The sequence below is a fragment of the Polyergus mexicanus genome, unplaced genomic scaffold (genome assembly GCF_030449975.1).
Source record: "Polyergus mexicanus isolate NDT 795.1 unplaced genomic scaffold, iyPolMexi1.0 SCAF_7, whole genome shotgun sequence".
NCBI classification, from domain to species: domain Eukaryota; kingdom Metazoa; phylum Arthropoda; class Insecta; order Hymenoptera; family Formicidae; genus Polyergus; species Polyergus mexicanus.
Window position 1 is genome coordinate 3,503,653 of NW_027223327.1, and position 19,871 is coordinate 3,523,523.

Sequence of the window (19,871 nt, forward strand, 5' to 3'; positions counted from 1 at the left end):
AAGCAGTGGTATCAACGCAGAGTACTAGCGCGCATATAATATCTTTTATTGCATATTTTAAATGCACAGATAATAGTACCGCTGTATTGTATCATCATACATATATAAATGTTGTGTGTGAATGATATTATATTGCGTGCGTGTCAGTTATTATTATTTATATTCTTAAGCTTATAAAAATTAAATGAAGGATACTGTTTCATCGATACGTTCCAATTATGCACTATTTATTCATATATGATCTCGCCGTATTTTATATTTCGCCAATGACTTATCCGACACACAATCACGTTGCAAGATGCATGTATCATGTGTATCAGTTTTTGTGTTCTAAATAAGAATAGCATAAAAGATTACATTTATATATACAAATTATAATAAACTTATAAGAATTATAAATGGTAAAGAATCAAATAAGTAGTTTCATTTCATAACACTTGCAACTAAACATCAATCAGAATTAGATAGCGTTAAAAAAATAATATGTATCTAGACTTATTACATAGATGATGAAGTAAAAGTTAAAATATTTCAGATTAAGACTGCAGTTGACTAAACATTACAAAAGTGTTTGACCGATGATTGATCAGGATAAAGGAATTTTGGCTCTTTTTATCTTGATTGAATGCTGTCATCTACTGTATGTTGAACATAATTGTACATTGAATTATATTTCCCATTTATTTTTGCGATTTTGTCAATGACGGTTACGACAAACTTTGTGCTCAGGTTCTTGATATAATAAGAGATTACATATTCGAGAAATTAAAAATCTTACCGCGGATGCGACAAAATATAATGAATAATAATTATCACCGACGTCATTTAATTTAGCGTGACATTACAAACTCAAACATTCGAACAACTTTAATACGAAAAGATCGTTTTACATACCGCGTCTTATGTATTGCATCTTCTATTACACATTTCGTACAGAGAAATGAGAATTCGCGCGCATTTATCCCCCGACGCCCGACGATTGATCCAAGATGGCGACGGTACGCAAGCGCCATCGCGCGGCGGTTCGCCATAAGCAGTCTCGGCAGAACGTAACGTGACGTGACGTGTGTGTGTGTGTGCGCGCGCGATCCTGACGTTTTTCGCCTCGATCAGCGGTAAGTAGCCTTTATTTACGCGCTGTACAACAATAGTTACATAATTGACAAGACGCGCGACGCGCGTCGCACGCCCGTCGGCGGCAGATATGAGTTTATCACGCGCGCGACGACGGCACCGAGTCTTGCCCGAGGATGAAAGCTCCTAGCGCGCGTTCGTGCCACCCCGCTGTATGCGACCGCTGTCAACCGGGGGCAAAGCGTTTATTTTTATCGTGAATTGCAGCCAATTGCGGCCTGGCGCCGCTTCAATTGAGAGCGAAATTACACGCGCGTTTCGTCGTCGCTCGCGCGAATCCGATGGGTCGAGAATCGCGCGAGAGATGTCTGAAGTTTGCCGCGCGGTAAGAAAACGGTTACGAAAAAAATAGGAGGACCCGAATCGATCTGAACGTGTCGCCGAAAACGGCGTGAACTTCCGATCGCTTGACACGCGGCGATCACTTCGCGCCGTATCTTCCCTTGCGACGGATGGTCCCTTAACCTCACTTCCCCGGGAGCGTTCTGTCATTTCGGAGGATGCGCGCGACATATCATTTCATCCTTGTTTTCTGTGAGTGGCATTGTACTAGTTCATTCATAACATTCCCTTAATAACGCTTTTGACATATTGTACAAGGCGAGCTGTCAGTCGTTGTCAGTCGCTCACGATACGTCGCTTATTTATGACTCCTCCCGACGACAACATGCCAGCTCTGCCTTGATCCTTTCATTTTATTTAATTGCTCGCTTCCTGAATATATAATTGTAACAGTCGTGGCATAACTATATATTTTTATATACTATATTTCCGACAAAAGTTATTTTTTAATATTCTGCGTAACTAGAATCAATTTTTCTCATATAATTTGTGGAGTAAATATACTTAATATATAACTTTTATATATCTTTTTCCAATTATAATTTTTATCTATAAAATTTATTATTATTGGTATCTGACACAAGGAAAATAAATTATTAATAGAGTTTGCATAGTTGATAAATAAAAATAATATTTATTTCAAAAAAGAGATGGAAAAATATATATAAGGAATTTTCGAGCGAAACGTGCTTTGAATCTCTAAAGTAACGAAATACGAATACCAAAGACGTGGACATCTGAAGTATTTTTATGTGCATACCTATTGCCAAATAATGATATTCCGCATGGCTAAACATAATTAATATTAATTCGCTGTATCTCGATGAGACTTTGAAGAATCGCGCGATGAGTCTTGCGAAAGTTTTATCCTCTCTGTCATTTAACGCTCGGTGCAAACGAACGGGTAAAACGGTAAAATCAGGCGCCGTCTCGAGATTCAAATCGATTTTACTTGTGGTCCGACTGCGTATCGCGATCAAGATTTCCATGGACGAAATGGAATGTTTATATTACGGTTTTTGTTCGCCTGGCATTAAATATTAACAAGGAACAGCGTGCGCTCTCTTTCTCTCTCTCTCTCTCTCTCTACAACTTCTACATAATAGCGATATCGTTAAATCAACAACGATTTCTGCTGCTTCATAAATGGAATTAAATTTTGTTATCGAAATGGAATTTATAATTAAATTCAAAATTTCTCAGGAAGCTAGTAATCGGACACGTTGGATGGTACTCGAATAATACGAATAATTATGAGATTTACTATAACGATAGAGGCTCCTTCCTCGAGAATCTTTTCAACAACTATCGCGTTTGACACGAAACTGGTTTCCGACACGTGAGTAGCACGCGATGCATCGTCGAACACGCGCCTGTCATTCATCTGGACGAAGAGGTAGATGCATACGAATCTATTTTTCGACTATATGAATACGAGAACGCACTTACCATGTGTCTTTGAAATAAGTTACCTGTCGCAGAAAAGTCGATCTGAATTATACAGGATGTTCTATTTACATTTAAAAAAAAAACAGAGATGTTCCACGAGCGTTGGTGGTATCTCGCGATTGTTTTAACGCCATATGAACTGTCTCTGAATCGAAACATCGTTGGAGTATTCCGGGAACCAGTTTCGGTGATGAGAGATCACCCCGTACCGTTATTTTTACCTCATACGTACACATACGTTGCAATCACAAACACATCTCGCGATTATTGCCAATGGTAGGTTGTCTGATAATTTAGGCAACGGTATTGACACGCAAAACACATTTGAATCGAAAAACATATTGCTTTCGCAGCAGTACTATTTGCATGCGAAACATTATCGCTATATTATAGACTGGTTATGAGATGCACGAATCAAGCATATTTATACATACATGTATCTGTTTATATATTATATAAATGGTTATATAATTTTTATTTCATTTTTAAATTATATATATACATGTGTAATGAAGTGCATTGACCTTTTAAAATTTTTGCTGATAGAGTATATACATTATTATAAAATATATATATTTTTATATAATTTAAAATTAATATTATACTAAAATATATATTAGTCTTATAATAATTGTCTACAATTTAATTAATATATTATTTATATTGAGATATGCAATATGCTAATGTGTTAACAGAAATGAGTACAACCTTCGTATCTATATATCTGTATTTGTCGTTGATGTCCTTGCGCTGTTCTAAATTAGCTCGAATCAGTAGTTCTCGTTTCTTATTCAGCATTGGCGCTAATTAACAATTGTATTTCATATGCAAATTATTGCATCGAAGCTGCATCGTGTATGTAAGTATATACAATCTTTATGCGCGTGCATTTGAAAGCGCGAAGTCTGTAAATTTTACATTTTCTCCAGAGTTCGGTTTTCCTTTTTTTTATCCGCTGTTGTGGTAGAAAGTTGAAAACATGTCGAACTTGCCGATATATCAATGAGTACGTGAGATGAATTAATTAGATAAATAGGAGCGGATTTCGCGCCCGCCTTTTCTTTTTTGAAGATCCAGTTGATGGAATTGATCGATTGATAAATGATCCATTAGGCGGATAAAGTGTTATAAATAATTTTTCACATTTGTAGACAGAAAAGAAAAGAACAATTTATGAAAACGCATAAGATGCAATTATTTTACACGTTGTGGTTTTATAAATAAAAAGTCTAGAATTTTATATGATTCCAAAATGATTATACATACATATTGTATATTGAAAATTTATATACGTCAAATTTTTATTCTTGCTAATGTACGAGATTTATAAACCGGATTTTTTTTTTTTATGTGAAGCATTTAAATACATCATCCGTTTTATATTCAGTTTATTAAACAATTTTTATTGAGTAATCTAATCTTAACAATTAATTTAATGTAGATGCGGAATAGAAACTCGCCAATATTCTGTTCTATTGTGAATCTATGTTATTTACGACGAGACGTTTTTGCAGCAGGATATTCCTTTCACGCGAATTTTCTTGTTCGTAATTATCCTGCAGAGCGGCTCGCGATATTTAAATATCACGTTTCCTCGTATTCAGAGTGTGACCACGATGTGCGTACAGTGTATTTCAAACGCGTTAAGTTCCGTCAAAGAGCGTTCTCATTAGCGCGATTAACGGCATTGTAATCGGTTTAAGTAATTGGAGGCCATCTAAAATTCGTGCATGTTTCTTCCGTTCGTTTTTCGAGCATTGACGTAAGCGATTTCTTCCAGCAATCTCTCTTCCGAGAGTTACCGAAAACAAAAAGTCTCTTTCCTTTCAATGGCAATTTTGCCGATCCCGAATTCCTAACAAAGGGCTTCCTCATTTATTGCTCATTGACGTATGAAATGAGACGCGCTAAGAGTTCTAACTTTTTATCTGTGATTTTTCTTGATGTGCCAGTTTATAATTAGACTTTTTTCTCTCATTTTTATAAAAATTTTATCACAGTATATATTAAATAACATTAAATATATTTTGAATATTTAAATTTCGAGGAAATCTTTATCCTACATAAATGAATTAAGGTCGAATGATTTTTTTTTTTTTATGATAGATAAAAACAAAGACTCGGTATTGATTTTGGCTTTAACAGACGAGCGGTTCCTGCAGCGCGTTGTAACAATACGAGACGAAGTAACGTCTGCGTGACGTAAGAGGATCGTCAAGATCAAGATTGTGGAAGTAAGGGTGTTTCTGGATTTCCCGATTGGAAAAACTCGTTGATCATTCGCGTGAGAGAGTAAATCGGGTACGACGGTATGCACGACGGGTTCGTTATATGCATTTATGCGTATGTACGCATCGAAAGCCGCTTCTTACACGTGCGCACAAATGCGTGGAGGCACCGGCAAGGTGAATGTGCCTCGGAACCGGCGCGAGGCACCTTCAGTCGTACCCTTCTTCCTCTTCTCCTCGACATCGCGGCGCAGCGGATCGACTGGCACTTCGCGATCTCGCGTGCACTCGCCGTCCGCTTCTCGTCGGAACCATAACCGGCCGACAACGAGACGCTCTGAATACATTTCGACGTCGACGATCTGTCGCGTCGTTACATCCGACGCTTATGGCATCGCGCGCGAATAATATTTGACTCGGGATAAAAGTGAAACGCGTGTACCAGGTGCACCGAAGGAATTGATTTAATTGATACACAACTGAGATAGTTCGATACGATCGCGAAACGCGGCGTGTCGTGCGATTTGAATTCAGAAGGAACAATTCTCATCGCGTGTCTAATTGCCGGTATGTACGTGACTGCGTGCTTTTGCATTATGCGGTGCATCGCCGAGTGCATCGTCGGATTCCTCGTTCGCCGGTCGTTCGCGGCGCGTGTTAATCAAATGCGTCTACTACCGGCTCGGTGTTCGTGTTTTGAGAAAATCGATCTTAGATCATAACTGACCTAGGATCGCGAGGACTCGACGAATGTTGAGAGATCTTGAAGAGAAGCTTAATAGGTGATTCACGATCGATGACTTTCGTTATTGACATTTTCTCTCGCTTTAATCTCGCTTAATTTAGTGAGCGAGATCTTCGGTGATTCTTTCGAGATAGAGATAATTTTTCAAACCGGATAATTTGAGTGGAAAAAAAAACTGTTTTTGAAGAGAACCATCAAATGCAAATGTATTGTGAGTGTTTCATGCGGTGAGTTAAACTATTAGCGGAGTGATCTTATTTTTTAGATACGCGTTAAAAATCTATAAAATTTTTTTGTCATGAGATATGGGATACGAGTCTTATCATGATCATCGTAGCATCATCGGCGGTTGCTTCGATTGAGGATTTCTCGAAGGATACATTAGGAAGGTACGAACATAAAACTATTACATTATGTAAAAGTTTTTCTCTCCGTGTTTCTAATAATTACATTTCATTAATTACTATGGGTATTTAAATTTGACACGCGCTATTATATGTATGTTAATGAGGTATGTCGAAAATAATGTCTTAATAATTGAGGGATGATAGTGGCCTTGGAGACATTACAATTACGCGAATTTTGTCAGAACAACGGGCAACGGTAATAAATTTGGAGCCGTTACACATTCAGGTCCCGCGATACGCATTGGCTGCACGTAAATTACTCCAAACGGCTTCGCGTTGAGTCGAGTTCCGTATGATTCCCGTAATAATGCGCGGCATCTTATTTTTCGAGCGGTTTCCGATCCATTATTTTTTGCGTTAGGGAATAAAAAACGCGAGCGATCTGTTCCGATTCATCGCGCGTTCTAAGGAGAGTTTGCCATCGATCGTAAGAACATTCGTAGAAAGGAAAAAAGAACGTATCGCGCGGAAGGAAAGAATTCGCGCGACGCCAGAATAGCTGTCGCTTTTTGGGTCGGTGAAATCCTCCCAGATCGTTTCTCCTCTCGATGAGAGATCGAACGCCCCGTGTCGTTCATGCCGAAACGCGATCGGCGGATCTAAAGCACATTTAGCTCTCTGATCGTGACGACGTATCACGCAGTCGGACATCGGACAACTTGACCTCGATCGTTCAACGAATTCTCTCTGGTCTTCGGTGAAAGGTGCATCGCAAATGATATTGTAGGAATAAAGTAATTTTATTTTAATTGAATAATATATGTGTTAAAATTGATTATTTCGCGCGCGCGAACGTGATATAGATTATCAGATATTTAATATCAATTTAATATTTATTTTTTAATGTTAAAAAACAGAAATGTATCAACAGTTTTGTATATCAAAAAAGTGAGTAAGAATTTTATAGAAAGACCTAGTATATAATATTAAGTAGATGATCAATCTATTGCATTAATTTAATAGAAACTCTTTGAAAGTTTGATACAATTTTGTAATATAAATGTTAAAATCAATGATAAATATGAATCTGAACGTGCAATAGTTATATATATTCAAACTTTATTTAAGCTGTTATATATTATGCGTGCGTATTTCTAGTATTACATATACTAGAGTATTTAATATATTTACGAGTAAATCCTCGTTTGCGCGTGAATATCGAATTATGTCAATCATTTTTGGTGGGTATCAAGTAATACTAAAAAAAAAAGAGAGAAAATCGCGAATTATTTAGCCAGCCGACTCGATTCGATCTTGCGGCTTATAAAAAATTCAGGATGAAGACCCGCGGCGATGAATCACTGATAAACAGGTGTACTCCGAGATTACACGATACACACGATGCCTCTTTGACAATATTTGTGCTGATATGTGCTGATTACAGACTCATATCATGTCATCATCGTAAACTGTATGAATTGCGTCGAAAATGATATCTGAATCATTTTTTAATGGAAAAGTCATATTTAATTATTTAATTACAATTGCGTGACTATATTAAAGAGACAATTCTTAACAAGACTCGCTGCTTTAACCAGATTGTACTGATTATGTGACGATCGTGACGAAAAGTGATAAATGAATGTTTTGCGATGATTATAAGTCTGAGAGCTTAAGGTCGCGCATCGATTGTTCGTGCTAAAATAGTACGTATTTTATAGAATACCTTGAACTTGACACTGCATAAAATTCTTTTCATACGATAGTGTATTGTGAATAATTGTTGAAGATTTATAATTTATGATAAAATTTTTCGGGACAAAATCCTGTTTATAATTTTATGTAATCCACATCTGAAGAATTATAAAATACATATATCAGAATACATACATATATTAATATATGTATAAAATTATAGATAGATTTTTATCTTGTGAATTCTATCGCAAATTATAAATTGTCTAAAATAAGCCTCACCTTTATAAGAATCTATTATTTAATTACTTTTTTTTTTAATTAAAATGAATTTGTGTATACTTATATTAAATAATGATTTAATAGAATCTTAATCTCCTAAATTTTTGTCAATTTTTATAGAAAATAATTAATATTACTTTAAGTGGAATATTAATATTGTTGTTGATTTCATATTATTTCGAATCATCTATTTTCTTTTTCATCATAATATATTTATTATATTTTATAAATGGTTTTATTGTACAGGATATCGATTTTATTGGTGAAAAATAATTTTGGTGCGAGTGTCAAATGCAAGAATTATTCGTATATATTTTTTCTCACCTCTGACGTCATAAGAAAAACTATAGAAATACACTTATTAAGATCGCTTCAATCTTTCGCGCTTTCGTAATGCGACAAAATCGGAATTGATATTTTAACTGAATTACGTGGAGTTAATCGGATTCTTCGCGGTTGCTCTTCCGTTTTAAAACCGCCAGAAATACCATTTTCGAAAGTGTACGTCTTCAATTTATTACGCTCGTACGTGAGCACAAATTTAATGTCGGGACGAACATTAGGAAGGGATGTCGAGGAAGATGCGAAAAGAAATATCTGACTCTCTCGTAGTGGGCGCACGTTCAATTAAGGCGTGACTATATGTAGGGAACCATCTCCCGGCACCCATGCCGAAGAAAACGACGAAGGAAAGAGGGCTTAGTGCACGCTCAATTAAGGAGAATACGTAGCCCGGAACGGACATTGCTCCAGAACACGTCGCGTTGCGCCGACTTCGTCAAGTCCATTCTTATATCCTTCGCTCGAGACATTCGTCGAGGCGCACGAGCGAAGTTTGCGTTTAAGAACGTTTAACTCGATGCTTAATTTAATCTCGACAACCTACTTTCTATACTTAAACAGACTGATTTTACTCCATAAAAGCATAATGAAAATTTAATATTAATTTTTAACACTAAAAAGCTTAATAAATCTTAATTTTTTAAAAAATTTTTCATAAAGATAATGTTATCTGAAAATACATAAGTGTATTTATTTTTATAAATTCACATGCTAAAGATTGTTATTCGTTAATTATATGAATATTTCTTAGTATTACTTAGTACATAAATTTTTTTTAAGGATTTTTTATTTATATTATGAATATAAAATGTCAATTTATGAAAGAAAAAAAGATATACAGATGAAAATATAATATAATAAAAGATATTAAAAGATATAAATCGGATAATATCATTATTCATTATTTCTAGCATACATATACAATATAAATTTCTCTTGATTTTTAGCCTTTGGGATTCGAATTTTATTTCGAAACGCTATATATCAGAATATTAAATTAATTTCAACATATATATATATATATACACACATCATATACATAACGTCCATTTCAGCATATAATATAATATTTTATTCAATTAATATGTGCTGTGCACGAACAGCAATATTATTAATTTGCTGCTAATTGCAGCTACGTTCTTTCTCGCCACCGATTTTTCTTTTTTTTTCTTTTTTTGCCCGATACGCTCGCGAGATTTCGTTGGGCCTTTGCGGATTTGCCGTTATTCGCTTCGTTTGCCGTTTCTTTATCGTCGCGATTCCGCAAAAACCGCGTACGGGTAAATACCAGCCTTCGGCAATGAGATTCGTTTCTTAGACGCGGAAGTCGACCTGCCCGCAGGTATTCCTGAAGAAGGTGGGTGCGTAGGTGAAGATCATGGAAAGGTTATATGGGACTGGTACTTCTTGACGATCGGGTTCGCAAGATTTATCGAGTAGTTACTGGTTAAAATTTCTTGCGTTGATGCCGTTAATGTTCGATGTTGGAAAACTTCTTGTCGCGATCGACTCGTCTCCGAATATAATTATGTTTAATTGGAGAGAACGACCTGTCTTCGAGTATAATTACAATATATTTAACTGGATCCAAACACAGTCACATTACTGCTGAAACAATTCACGTATCATTTTCTTCAGTTACTCGTACTTAAACTGATTCAATTAACTTAGATGTTACCAAAGTATAAATAAAAATACCGAGAAAAAATTCTCGCTCGATAGAATTTAAACGCTACGGTGTGAATTGTTAATCAAAATTTCCCATTCCACTTCTTGCATTAGACAGTAATTTTTTTTGTTTACACCTTGATTTTTACATACAATATTTAATGGCAATTTATAATTCTCTAATTCAAATCTTCACCAATGATATTATCATTCTTTCTCGCGTGATGACGTCGATGAGGTTACTCACCCGGGACCCCCTCGTGATCGATTTTCTTGCACGGTCACTTTTGCACATGCGATCCTGATGCGCGCTGCTCTTGTTCGCGGTACGTAATCGCGAGGGTGTCACTTCCGGCGCCGTCGCAGCGGCGTCGAGACGCCTAACCGAAGCCGAGTCAGTGCGTCGCGAGACGTCACTCGTACGTCACGTGCTCCGTTAATTTTATTTTTGCATCCTTTCCTAAAGATTCGCATTGTGCGCGTGTGTGATATGCTACGGAATTCTTGACTTGCTTTTATTTCGCATGAATGTCCACCACGTATAAACGCACGGTCCAAAAAAAGTAAATATATTATTTGTTCGTATATAATATATGTTCAATAATTATTTGTAAATTACGTCCACGACGTAATATAAATGTAATACCTATAACAAATATCTCTGTTAGTGTTTGTGATGAGTGATAAGTATTTTTATGGACACATTAAATATTTTTATATTCTAGTAATTTTGATTTTAATCTTTCATTCAACTTTTATCAATTTTTAATTCCAATTTAATGAAGTAATTATCAAAGATTTTATCTTGAAAGATAATTTATGTCAAAGCTGTTATCTTGACTTTGACAAAATACACTGTATTATGTATTATTTATATAATGTTTCTTGTTTTTTAAATATCTTCTGTTTTCTTTATTATTATTTATAATATTTTTTGTGTCGAAGACAAAAATCTAGTCCGAATCATAAAGTGATTCATGCAGCGATGTAATCTTTCCAGTCTGAATCATAATGTTTTTGTTGATAATTCTAATAGCCTCTTATAATTTTTTTTTTTTTTTTTCGATTTTGCTCATTTATAATTTGCATGGGTATTTTAAATAGCTTGACTTATATAGATATTATCGATACGATGTATAGGTATCGATAGCGAAAGATCTTTATGGTCCAATTTCACTTTTTCTCTGTATTTTCTTTAAGGCTTATCGGATAATGATGTGGTCGTCCGATCGCCTGAAATGGTTAATTTTCTTTCTTCTATTATGTCTTCTTTGTTATATCGCGCGTATTTTCCGTCCTCTAATAGCTCTAGAGACGTTTCACATATAATAGCAACATACGCCACCAGTGATTATCTATAAGAGAAGAGCATCGTCAGTAATTTCGTTTCTGCACACGAGACTAAAACGCACCGAGATGAGTCATCGTGTGATACATGGCAAGATTTAGTTTCGTGCGAAGAAGCGACATTATTAATGACGCTTTTATTATAATTATTAGTAATCATTCTACGTATGTGACGTTTATTGCGACTGCTTGTAATTTTGCAAGAATGCGAAAACACTGTGAATTTTTTAACTCATCGCATATATATGTTATAAACGAAATATGAATTCTCTGAATTTAGTTGAATACTCGGTGTCGACAAAATTAAATGAGACTTAATTGATAGATTTAATTTAGAGACGCGCACTTAGAATTGAGAAATTTAATCTAGCCAGGAATTGACGTTGACAGATTTAATTTAGCAAGTATTCGCGCACGTTAATATTAATTTTTGCAATAATACGGTGTTAAAGATTCGGTAGTATAGTACGTCGAACCTGCGATAGCGAAAAGGGCAAACACACTTGAATAAGCTTTTCGTTTTTCCTTTTTCATTAACCGGAAGCAAGACTTCCAGAAGGGACTATCTTCGCGGTGAGTACCGTGCAAAGGAACTATTAGCTGTCCCGTAATGGAGGTATTCAGCGGGTCAGCTTTGACCCCGTAAGACCGGTACCGGTATTCGAAGCTTGATTTACCCACGGAGATAGGCACTATGCGACAGTATTCTCCAGTTTTTTTTTTCCGTAGGCAATGTAAATTCTTGAGCGCGTGGTTTCCATCAAATCGCGAGTTCCGGTTTTCCCTCAAAAAAATCCTGTTTGCGTTAGTATTGTAATATAAAAGTCATATTTTTTCTTTTACTTTATAAAAAATAATGTTTTAAGGTTTAGTATTTAATTAAAAATATGACTGATTTATTATATGCTAATCTGCGCATCTAAAAGATGCGTGCAAAATTATGTGGTAAAAAAAATAAGAGATTCGCTGGATATTTTGTCGCGCTTTTAATGATGTAAATTTAATGGGGAAATTTATCTAATTTAGTTTATGATTTATGTATTATTATACATATAATTAATATCTTCAAACCTCTTATTTAAAAAGCTATTGTTGGAGTAGCCGCGAGTTATAAACTTTTTTTTTTTTTTTTTTAAATCGTGTACGTTTTGAACCAATAATGTTAATATGAAACGTATGATACAATTGACGCAATAATTTAATATTATTTATAAATGTCAATTTATTAAAATGAATAAGAAATCAGAGACTTTATATCTATAGTTTTTATAAACTTTTATTATGCAGTGAACTAGAGTAATCGATACATGTGGAAAAGTAAGGTGACCCACGCGAAAACGATATCTCGTCTCGTCTCTCATTTGCATGCCCGATTAATTCTGTCCTACGCTAAAGGCAAGACAGGATGCGCCGTTATATTGGATTGCTCAAGGGCTGCGGCATAAATTAACTCTAGAGTACTAACAGGAAAAACTCCGAAGAAAATTTAAAATTGTCCTAACTTTTTGTGTTTAATTTTAACTTTTTCTAATTTTCTAATCTTTTTCTTGTTACATAATATATAAAAATAATTAAAAAAATTAGTCGAGAGTATTTAAAGTAAGCAATATAGCGATCATTACAATTATATTAGTATTCTAAGATTAACGGAACGCTCCTTGTCGCCCGCGCAAGAGATAGATATGTGAATGTTGGAAAGCTGACGTTAACGAATGACGTGGGAAACAGGGATGATGGCAAGGAGTCAAGGAGATGTTAAAGTTGAAGTTGGGGACGACAAAATGCATTCAGCGAGCTTGAGTCATTGTAACTCACGAGTATTCCTTTGGAAATTCACTCGAATGGCATTATTTGTGTTTAAAGTTTTCCCGCGAATTGAAGTTAGGATTATACTTCGAAAAAACTGCAATACGCTTCATTTATTAAAGAGAGAAGAATATAAAAGTTCAAAGATTCTTGTAGCAAATAATACAAGGAAGAAATATCGAAGAAGATTCGAAGACCTAAGTACAGAAATCTTCATTCATAAATAAAATTTTTTTGAACATTCAAGGATTATAATAAGCCATTGAGATTTATATATTTTAAATTCTATTTTATTACATTTTTTTATATTCTTTTTCTGAGTTTATATTTTTATAAAACAATATTGTCTCTTTTTTTTTAATTTCATATAGTTGATAATTCAAGGATTCTTAAATCTCGTCGATAAAAATTTGTTAAATTTATATTTATATTAGCTAGTATAAAGTGAATTGGCCTTATATTATATATTTTGGCATAGAATTAAAGTTTCTTGTTGACCGGATAATTAATGCCTAATTAAGTCAGATTAATTCGCCTGTTATGAGTTTAATGGTCGATTCCCGGTCATTATTACGCCAAACGTTGTGGAACGCTTACGCCAACAATTCGTAACTTCCGCCTGGTCAATGTACTTTTTCGTAAATTTCGAATCGATCAATTGCCTCCGACATCCAATATCGCCAATATATGTCATATGTAGTACACAAATAAAATCACAATTTTTTTATTACATTTTTTAAATCTATTAGTAAAATTTTTTCATGCATCGTTAAAACAAGGGCTTTGAACAAATTAAAATGAAGAAAAAAAAATTTCACGAATCAATATACTAAGGACTGAAATTTACATATTTCACGATAATGACATTCAGGCAACGGCAATAAAATTAGATGGCTGTAAACACAGATGGGTATCTTTTACGTTTCATTTTATAACTTTTAACGTATTTTAAACGCCTCAGTGCTTCGTTACATGGAGACACATTATTATACGACTTGTTACATTGTTGTCAGCCATCAGCCTCATACGCGTGCGTTTGAAGCAATCAATGATGCGTTTCGATCAATGAGTATCGCGATTGCTATCGATTGATTTCGTATAAAATATTAACTATACGAATTATTATTTATTTTATCCACAGTATTACGTTATCTGCGATAATTTGGATACTCCGTTATTAAAATCTCGATTCGGAAAAATATAATTAATATAATTCTCTCTTTGATCGACACGATCTTTTTCAACGCGTTTTAGATCGTACGATGTGTATTTTTCCGGCAGATATGATGAAGGATGAACATTCGCATATCCTATCGGGAATTGAAGAAATTGCATTTCATCGCAGAGAGATGCCTTTCGCCCCGGGGGCGAATCAGAAATTGCTCTCAATCGGTGTTTGCCCTCCTTTTCCGGCGGGCGCGCGCTCATTTTGCAGACGGACGATGACGCCTCGATACCTGCGCTCAGATCAATTAACTGTCCCGGCAAATTGTCTGAAATTGAATTTTCGTTTCATCATTGCGTACATTTATACCAGGTACAATCAAAGTTAGATTTGCTGGTGAAAGTATTTTCGGCTTATACATCGTGATGAAATAATTTCGAACATAAAATTCAGATATTGTTGAAATATGAAACGGCTTTCATTTAATAATCGTGCAAACATCCTCTTGTTAATTAACTTATCTATAGATAAGATATATGGGATATTTCAGATTCATATTTTTGCAATTAACATTATTATTAACTGTATTATTACATGTGCTGTTACATCACATTTATAACTTGTTTTAATAATTTATTTTAAAATGAATTTAAAAGCCTAATAAAGATTAAAAGTTTTATAATAAAATTAATATTTTAAATGCTAATAATTCTAAATATTAATTAAGACTATCTTTTATGATGCGATAAGTTCTACAGCATATCAAATAAATATAGCAAAGAAGATATAGAGAAGAAAGCGATCTTTTTAAATACATTTATTTAAAAATTCAATACATTTATACATGTAGGACTTAGAAAATTGAATTAAAATATTTTATTCTTTATTTAAAAAATAATACGTAAAAGTCTATTCATACTGATAAAATGAGTGGACGGAATATGATAAGGGAAACATGTGTGCCTATCTAAATAAAGTTATACGTGCACGGCATGATAGAGTAATTATAATAAATAGATCATGAAAAATCATTATGGTCAATCGACTCGTTGCTTCAAGGTAATATGGTACGAATCAGATAACGGCGTCGTATCTGTAACAATATCTTACTAAGAATAAACCGGTGACGAATAATAAACCTGTGACGGGATCATGCGCCATAATACTCTTGGTACGTTTGGAGAATTTGGGCGAATCTTATAATTTTTATAATGATTGTTATGTTGAGGATCGTAAAAAGCGTACGTCTTTCTCGCTCTTTTCGGATAATAGTATGCGCTTGAAAGTTGCATTTGCGGTATATTCGATGAAGTGGAAACGACGTACGTTATCGGGGCTACATTATTTCGAGCATTGATATTTCCGTGAAACATGTTGCGAGGAATTTTGTATGATGGAATATTCCTTGAATACGCGGAATTTTTTGTCATGTAAATATTGAAACCATCTGTCAGATACGTAGGTTTGTCGTTATAGTCATAGTCTTGATAGTCGATCACTGAGTTGTCCAGATAATCATTCATATTGTCTTTCAGATAATCGCTCGAATAATAATACATATAGTAATCATTCGGAATTGTGTAAAAAGCTTGCGATGTGCCAGAATATGGCGCACTGATTATCTCGCTTTTTGAAGGCTCCTCGTTGTTTCTGTACTGGGTAAAGGTATAATATGATGTTGGAGTTGTTGTAGGCATACTTAGTACGGCCTCGCTAGACGGTTTTTTAATTTCTATGTTATTTGTCGGACACGGAACACCACCTGCACAGAGATGTATTGATGTAAACAATTCTTGTTTTGGTTGTGCTGTATTGGTTGCGCTGATATTTGTAGTTTCCTGCAAATAGAAATGTGGAATGTATCTTACTTATTATTTTTGTAAAGATATTTCTTTTTGTTTCTTGAAGAAAATTATGTTATATATCTTCCAAACCACATATGAGTATAGTATTATATTGCACAAAAAAAAATAATACGAATAATTTATTTCCAAAAGATGGTAACTATTTTTAAAAAATTTCCATTTTTTCAAAAGCCAGAAAATGCATCAAAAATTTGATAATAAATTTATTAATAAATGTCTAACATATTATAATAGCTTCTGAGATATTTATAAGAATAATCAATCAATAAAGTTTTCTTTTGATTGATTATTTTTATAAACATCTTAGAAGCTATTATATCATGTTAGACAAAAGCATTAATCTTGATTTTTACATAATCTTAGAGGAAATTAATGTATCCTGAAAACATCAGAAAGGAACATCCTATTCATTTTTAATCAAAATTACAGATAAATTATGAACTGTTTATTAATTATATTGAATCAAAACTAGATTTTTAACAGTATCTGCATAAAAATTATTTTTATCAATAATTTAATAACTAATAAAATTTTTATAGATGGGAGAAAAATTAAAAAATTCTAAGAATATGAAATGAATTAGATCAATATTACGTAGAATTTTCTCACCTGCGAAGATTTCTGATCGGATGTTTGATGGATAATTGGATAATTGGATGTATTCTGCTGATCCAGATATTTCGTTTTCTTACTTGGATATATGTTGGCGTTGTATGTTATATAATTTGGCCAATACTTATTGTTAGATGCGAATGGTATTGTTGGCTGATATGCTATTGATGTCATTGGCAAAGTGTACGCGTATGTGTTGCCATAGTTGGTATAATATTTGATATAATCATCGCGCGATTCCTCTTCTGACGACTGTATCTGGGATGTAGTTATCGGGCTCGAAGATTGTTCCCGATCTGTAGAAGGCACATTAGGAGTGAGATTTGTATTTTCGTAATTAGTACGAGATGGCTCTTGATTCTTTCCTTTTTCCTGGGAAATTGACACCGCTTGTTGCGACGGTTCGGTTACCGTTGTTTTAACAGAATCTGGTGTAAACTGGGTGAGAATGACTGGTGTAATTACAGTGGCGTCCTGACGTTTAGAAACCCAATGTTCTCTTTCGTTCTCTCTTTCATCTAGATTTTTGGTCCGAAATCTAGAGTACATCTTATTCGGATCCAAGCCGAATAAAAACGATTTCGTTGTAAAATCGCTTTGACGGTTCTTCACATGTTTATCTATAATAGAATAGTTTATTTTATTTGTTTAGGAAAAAAAAATTATTTTATAGATTAATATACATATCACATTAGTTTATGTTCGCATTTTATACTGGATTACAAGAGTTTTGAAATAACCGGCGAGTCAGATTATTTCGTGGAGATGTAACTTTATTTGTTAAATATTTACCATTAGTACTGGTAGATTTATTTTTCGAAAGCAGCGAGTCGATGACCGTAGGATATTCGATATCGATTAGGGACGACTTCGGGGCCACATCATGTGTAGCGATCGCGGGTTCGGTGGATTTGACGTTTGTAAAATCGGTTGATCTTTTACGCCGGTAGTGTGCTATCTGAAAAAATGTTATACTTAAGAAATATTCAAAAAATTGCAAACTTATTTATTTATACAAAATACAATAAAAATTATTAGCATTTGGATTTTATACATTTATATAAAACTAGAGCTCCAAGAAAGAAATAAATTATTGACAAAATTTATAAGTTGAGCTTACATAATTTTATTAAAAATATTACATTGATTTAAAATATCAAAACTCAAAACTAAAATGATATTAATACGAAATGTTGAATTAATGAGAAATGAAAATATTAATTGTATTTTTTTACGATATCGTGATTTAATATTATTTTTATTTTCCTATAAATAATTATACATGATGAATATTTACCAAAGGATTGGGATGGGCGATGAACACCGATGGCCGCACATATTCATGGCCTCCTAATTTGACGTAATGCAACTTGCTGGTAGGTTTTTTTGTCATATAATGATTATAAGGATAATGAAGCAGTGAATGGTGTGGATATCCTACCAAACTTGATCGAACTTTGTTTTGGTAAACTCCTGGTACATAATAGGGCTGTACTATCTGAACTTGCGGAATATATTGGTTCAAGTGTTGGGCTGGTAATTGTTTCGCATAATGTTCGGTCGCAAATGGCACTTTATAATGCAAAACAGGCTGATATTGTGGATAAGTACTACGTTGATGTTCGTAACTGGGTTGAACAAGAATGTCGGCGAATATGATTTTTGCCGATGAAATTATCACCGTAAGAATCTGTAACGTTTAAGTAAACTCGTGCAAATTATTTTCGAACAAATATTTGGCGGTGAAAATTTCTTCTTTAAATTATTTTTAAATAATCTACAGTTTTGTTGACTATATTATCGCAGAATTATTTAATTGTAATGATTTTATTATACACTAAATAATTTTTACATAATTTTTTTATTATTTAAATATTGAGAGATTTAATTATTGGAGTTCCAATTCTAGAAATCGAAGTCTTATAAACACGTAAAATAAATATAATGAAAATTCACTTACTAATTGACTTGTGAACATCGCGATTTCTTGTTCCTCTTGCTGCAGTTTGTCTGAGACTAATACGAAGCTTGGTCTGTCGCTAAGCGTAAATAGCCAATGAAATTGCTGATATTATGTATTTCATATTCTTTGTAATTTGATTAGTTTGCACATTGTATGAATAAAGCTGTTCGAGGCGGAAACATGAGCGCCAGCAAATATTAAAAAAAAAAGAACGCATTGTTAATCAATCTGAATAATCGTTAATGTGAATAGTACATTACTAGTTGACTAAAATATAATAGATGCATCGTATCATAAACGTGTCGACAAGCGTTTCTGATTAATGATTGGTTTGCGAATGAGACTAATGAGCATCATATCGATGTACGGGTTGATTCGCGCGGATTTCCGTTCGTTATAATACGCGATTGCAAAATCCGGCAATAATATGTACGTATGGAATGCGCGAAAATGCACTTCCTCGCGAGAGTTCGTTGCACTTTGGGGCCAGCGCACCCGTAGACGTGCCCTGATTGTCGCGTGGCGAAGTGGGTGTCTGGATGCCGAGACGTTGATCTCGACTTCTCTCTCATTGTAGGAGCCATATCTTCGAATAACAGGCATCTCTTAGAAATTTATATTATTGTTTTCGCGTTGTTTGTCTTTTCCATCACATGTGTAAGTTGAAATCAAGGATAAACTACCGAGCTAAAATTCTAAGATAATTTAACGGCATCAAATTATTCGATATAACATATTCGTGATAATTTCATCTTTTTCATAGAATAAGAATTTTTATTCTTTGTTCATATTTTTATTTTTTTTCTATGTGTAAAATTTTTATATGTATATTATATATAATTAATATTATAATATTAACTATATAATATATAAATTATAAT

General features: G+C 33.9%; 3 protein-coding genes across 5 annotated transcripts in view; 2 read left to right on the plus strand and 1 right to left on the minus strand.

Annotated features, from left to right (window-relative positions):
* Hiw (MYC binding protein highwire) overlaps positions 1 to 125 on the plus strand; it is a 175,362-nt gene extending 175,237 nt beyond the window's left edge. Inside the window, 1 exon segment of the mRNA XM_070299067.1 lies at positions 70 to 125. Coding sequence (XP_070155168.1) covers positions 70 to 125 — 56 coding nt within the window.
* A 5,972-nt stretch (positions 126 to 6,097) lies between these two features.
* LOC138935207 (WD repeat-containing protein 47) overlaps positions 6,098 to 19,871 on the plus strand; it is a 59,567-nt gene continuing 45,793 nt past the window's right edge. The window contains exons 1-2 of one of the 3 annotated variants that reach the window (XM_070299648.1): positions 6,098 to 6,109; positions 6,202 to 6,287. In XM_070299648.1, coding sequence (XP_070155749.1) covers positions 6,223 to 6,287 — 65 coding nt within the window. In that variant the 5' untranslated portion in view covers positions 6,098 to 6,109; positions 6,202 to 6,222. Of the gene's footprint in view, positions 6,110 to 6,201; positions 6,288 to 10,670; positions 10,796 to 19,871 lie in introns of those variants that run through there. The other 2 variants (XM_070299649.1, XM_070299650.1) reach the window with 2 other exon arrangements.
* Positions 15,660 to 19,593, minus strand: LOC138934880 (uncharacterized). The gene is made up of 6 exons (XM_070299030.1): positions 19,486 to 19,593; positions 18,988 to 19,092; positions 18,325 to 18,717; positions 17,820 to 17,985; positions 17,025 to 17,647; positions 15,660 to 16,388 (listed from the first exon to the last, which is right to left on the minus strand). Exons 1-6 carry the CDS (start codon positions 19,591 to 19,593, stop codon positions 15,660 to 15,662), a joined length of 2,124 nt encoding a protein of 707 aa, XP_070155131.1.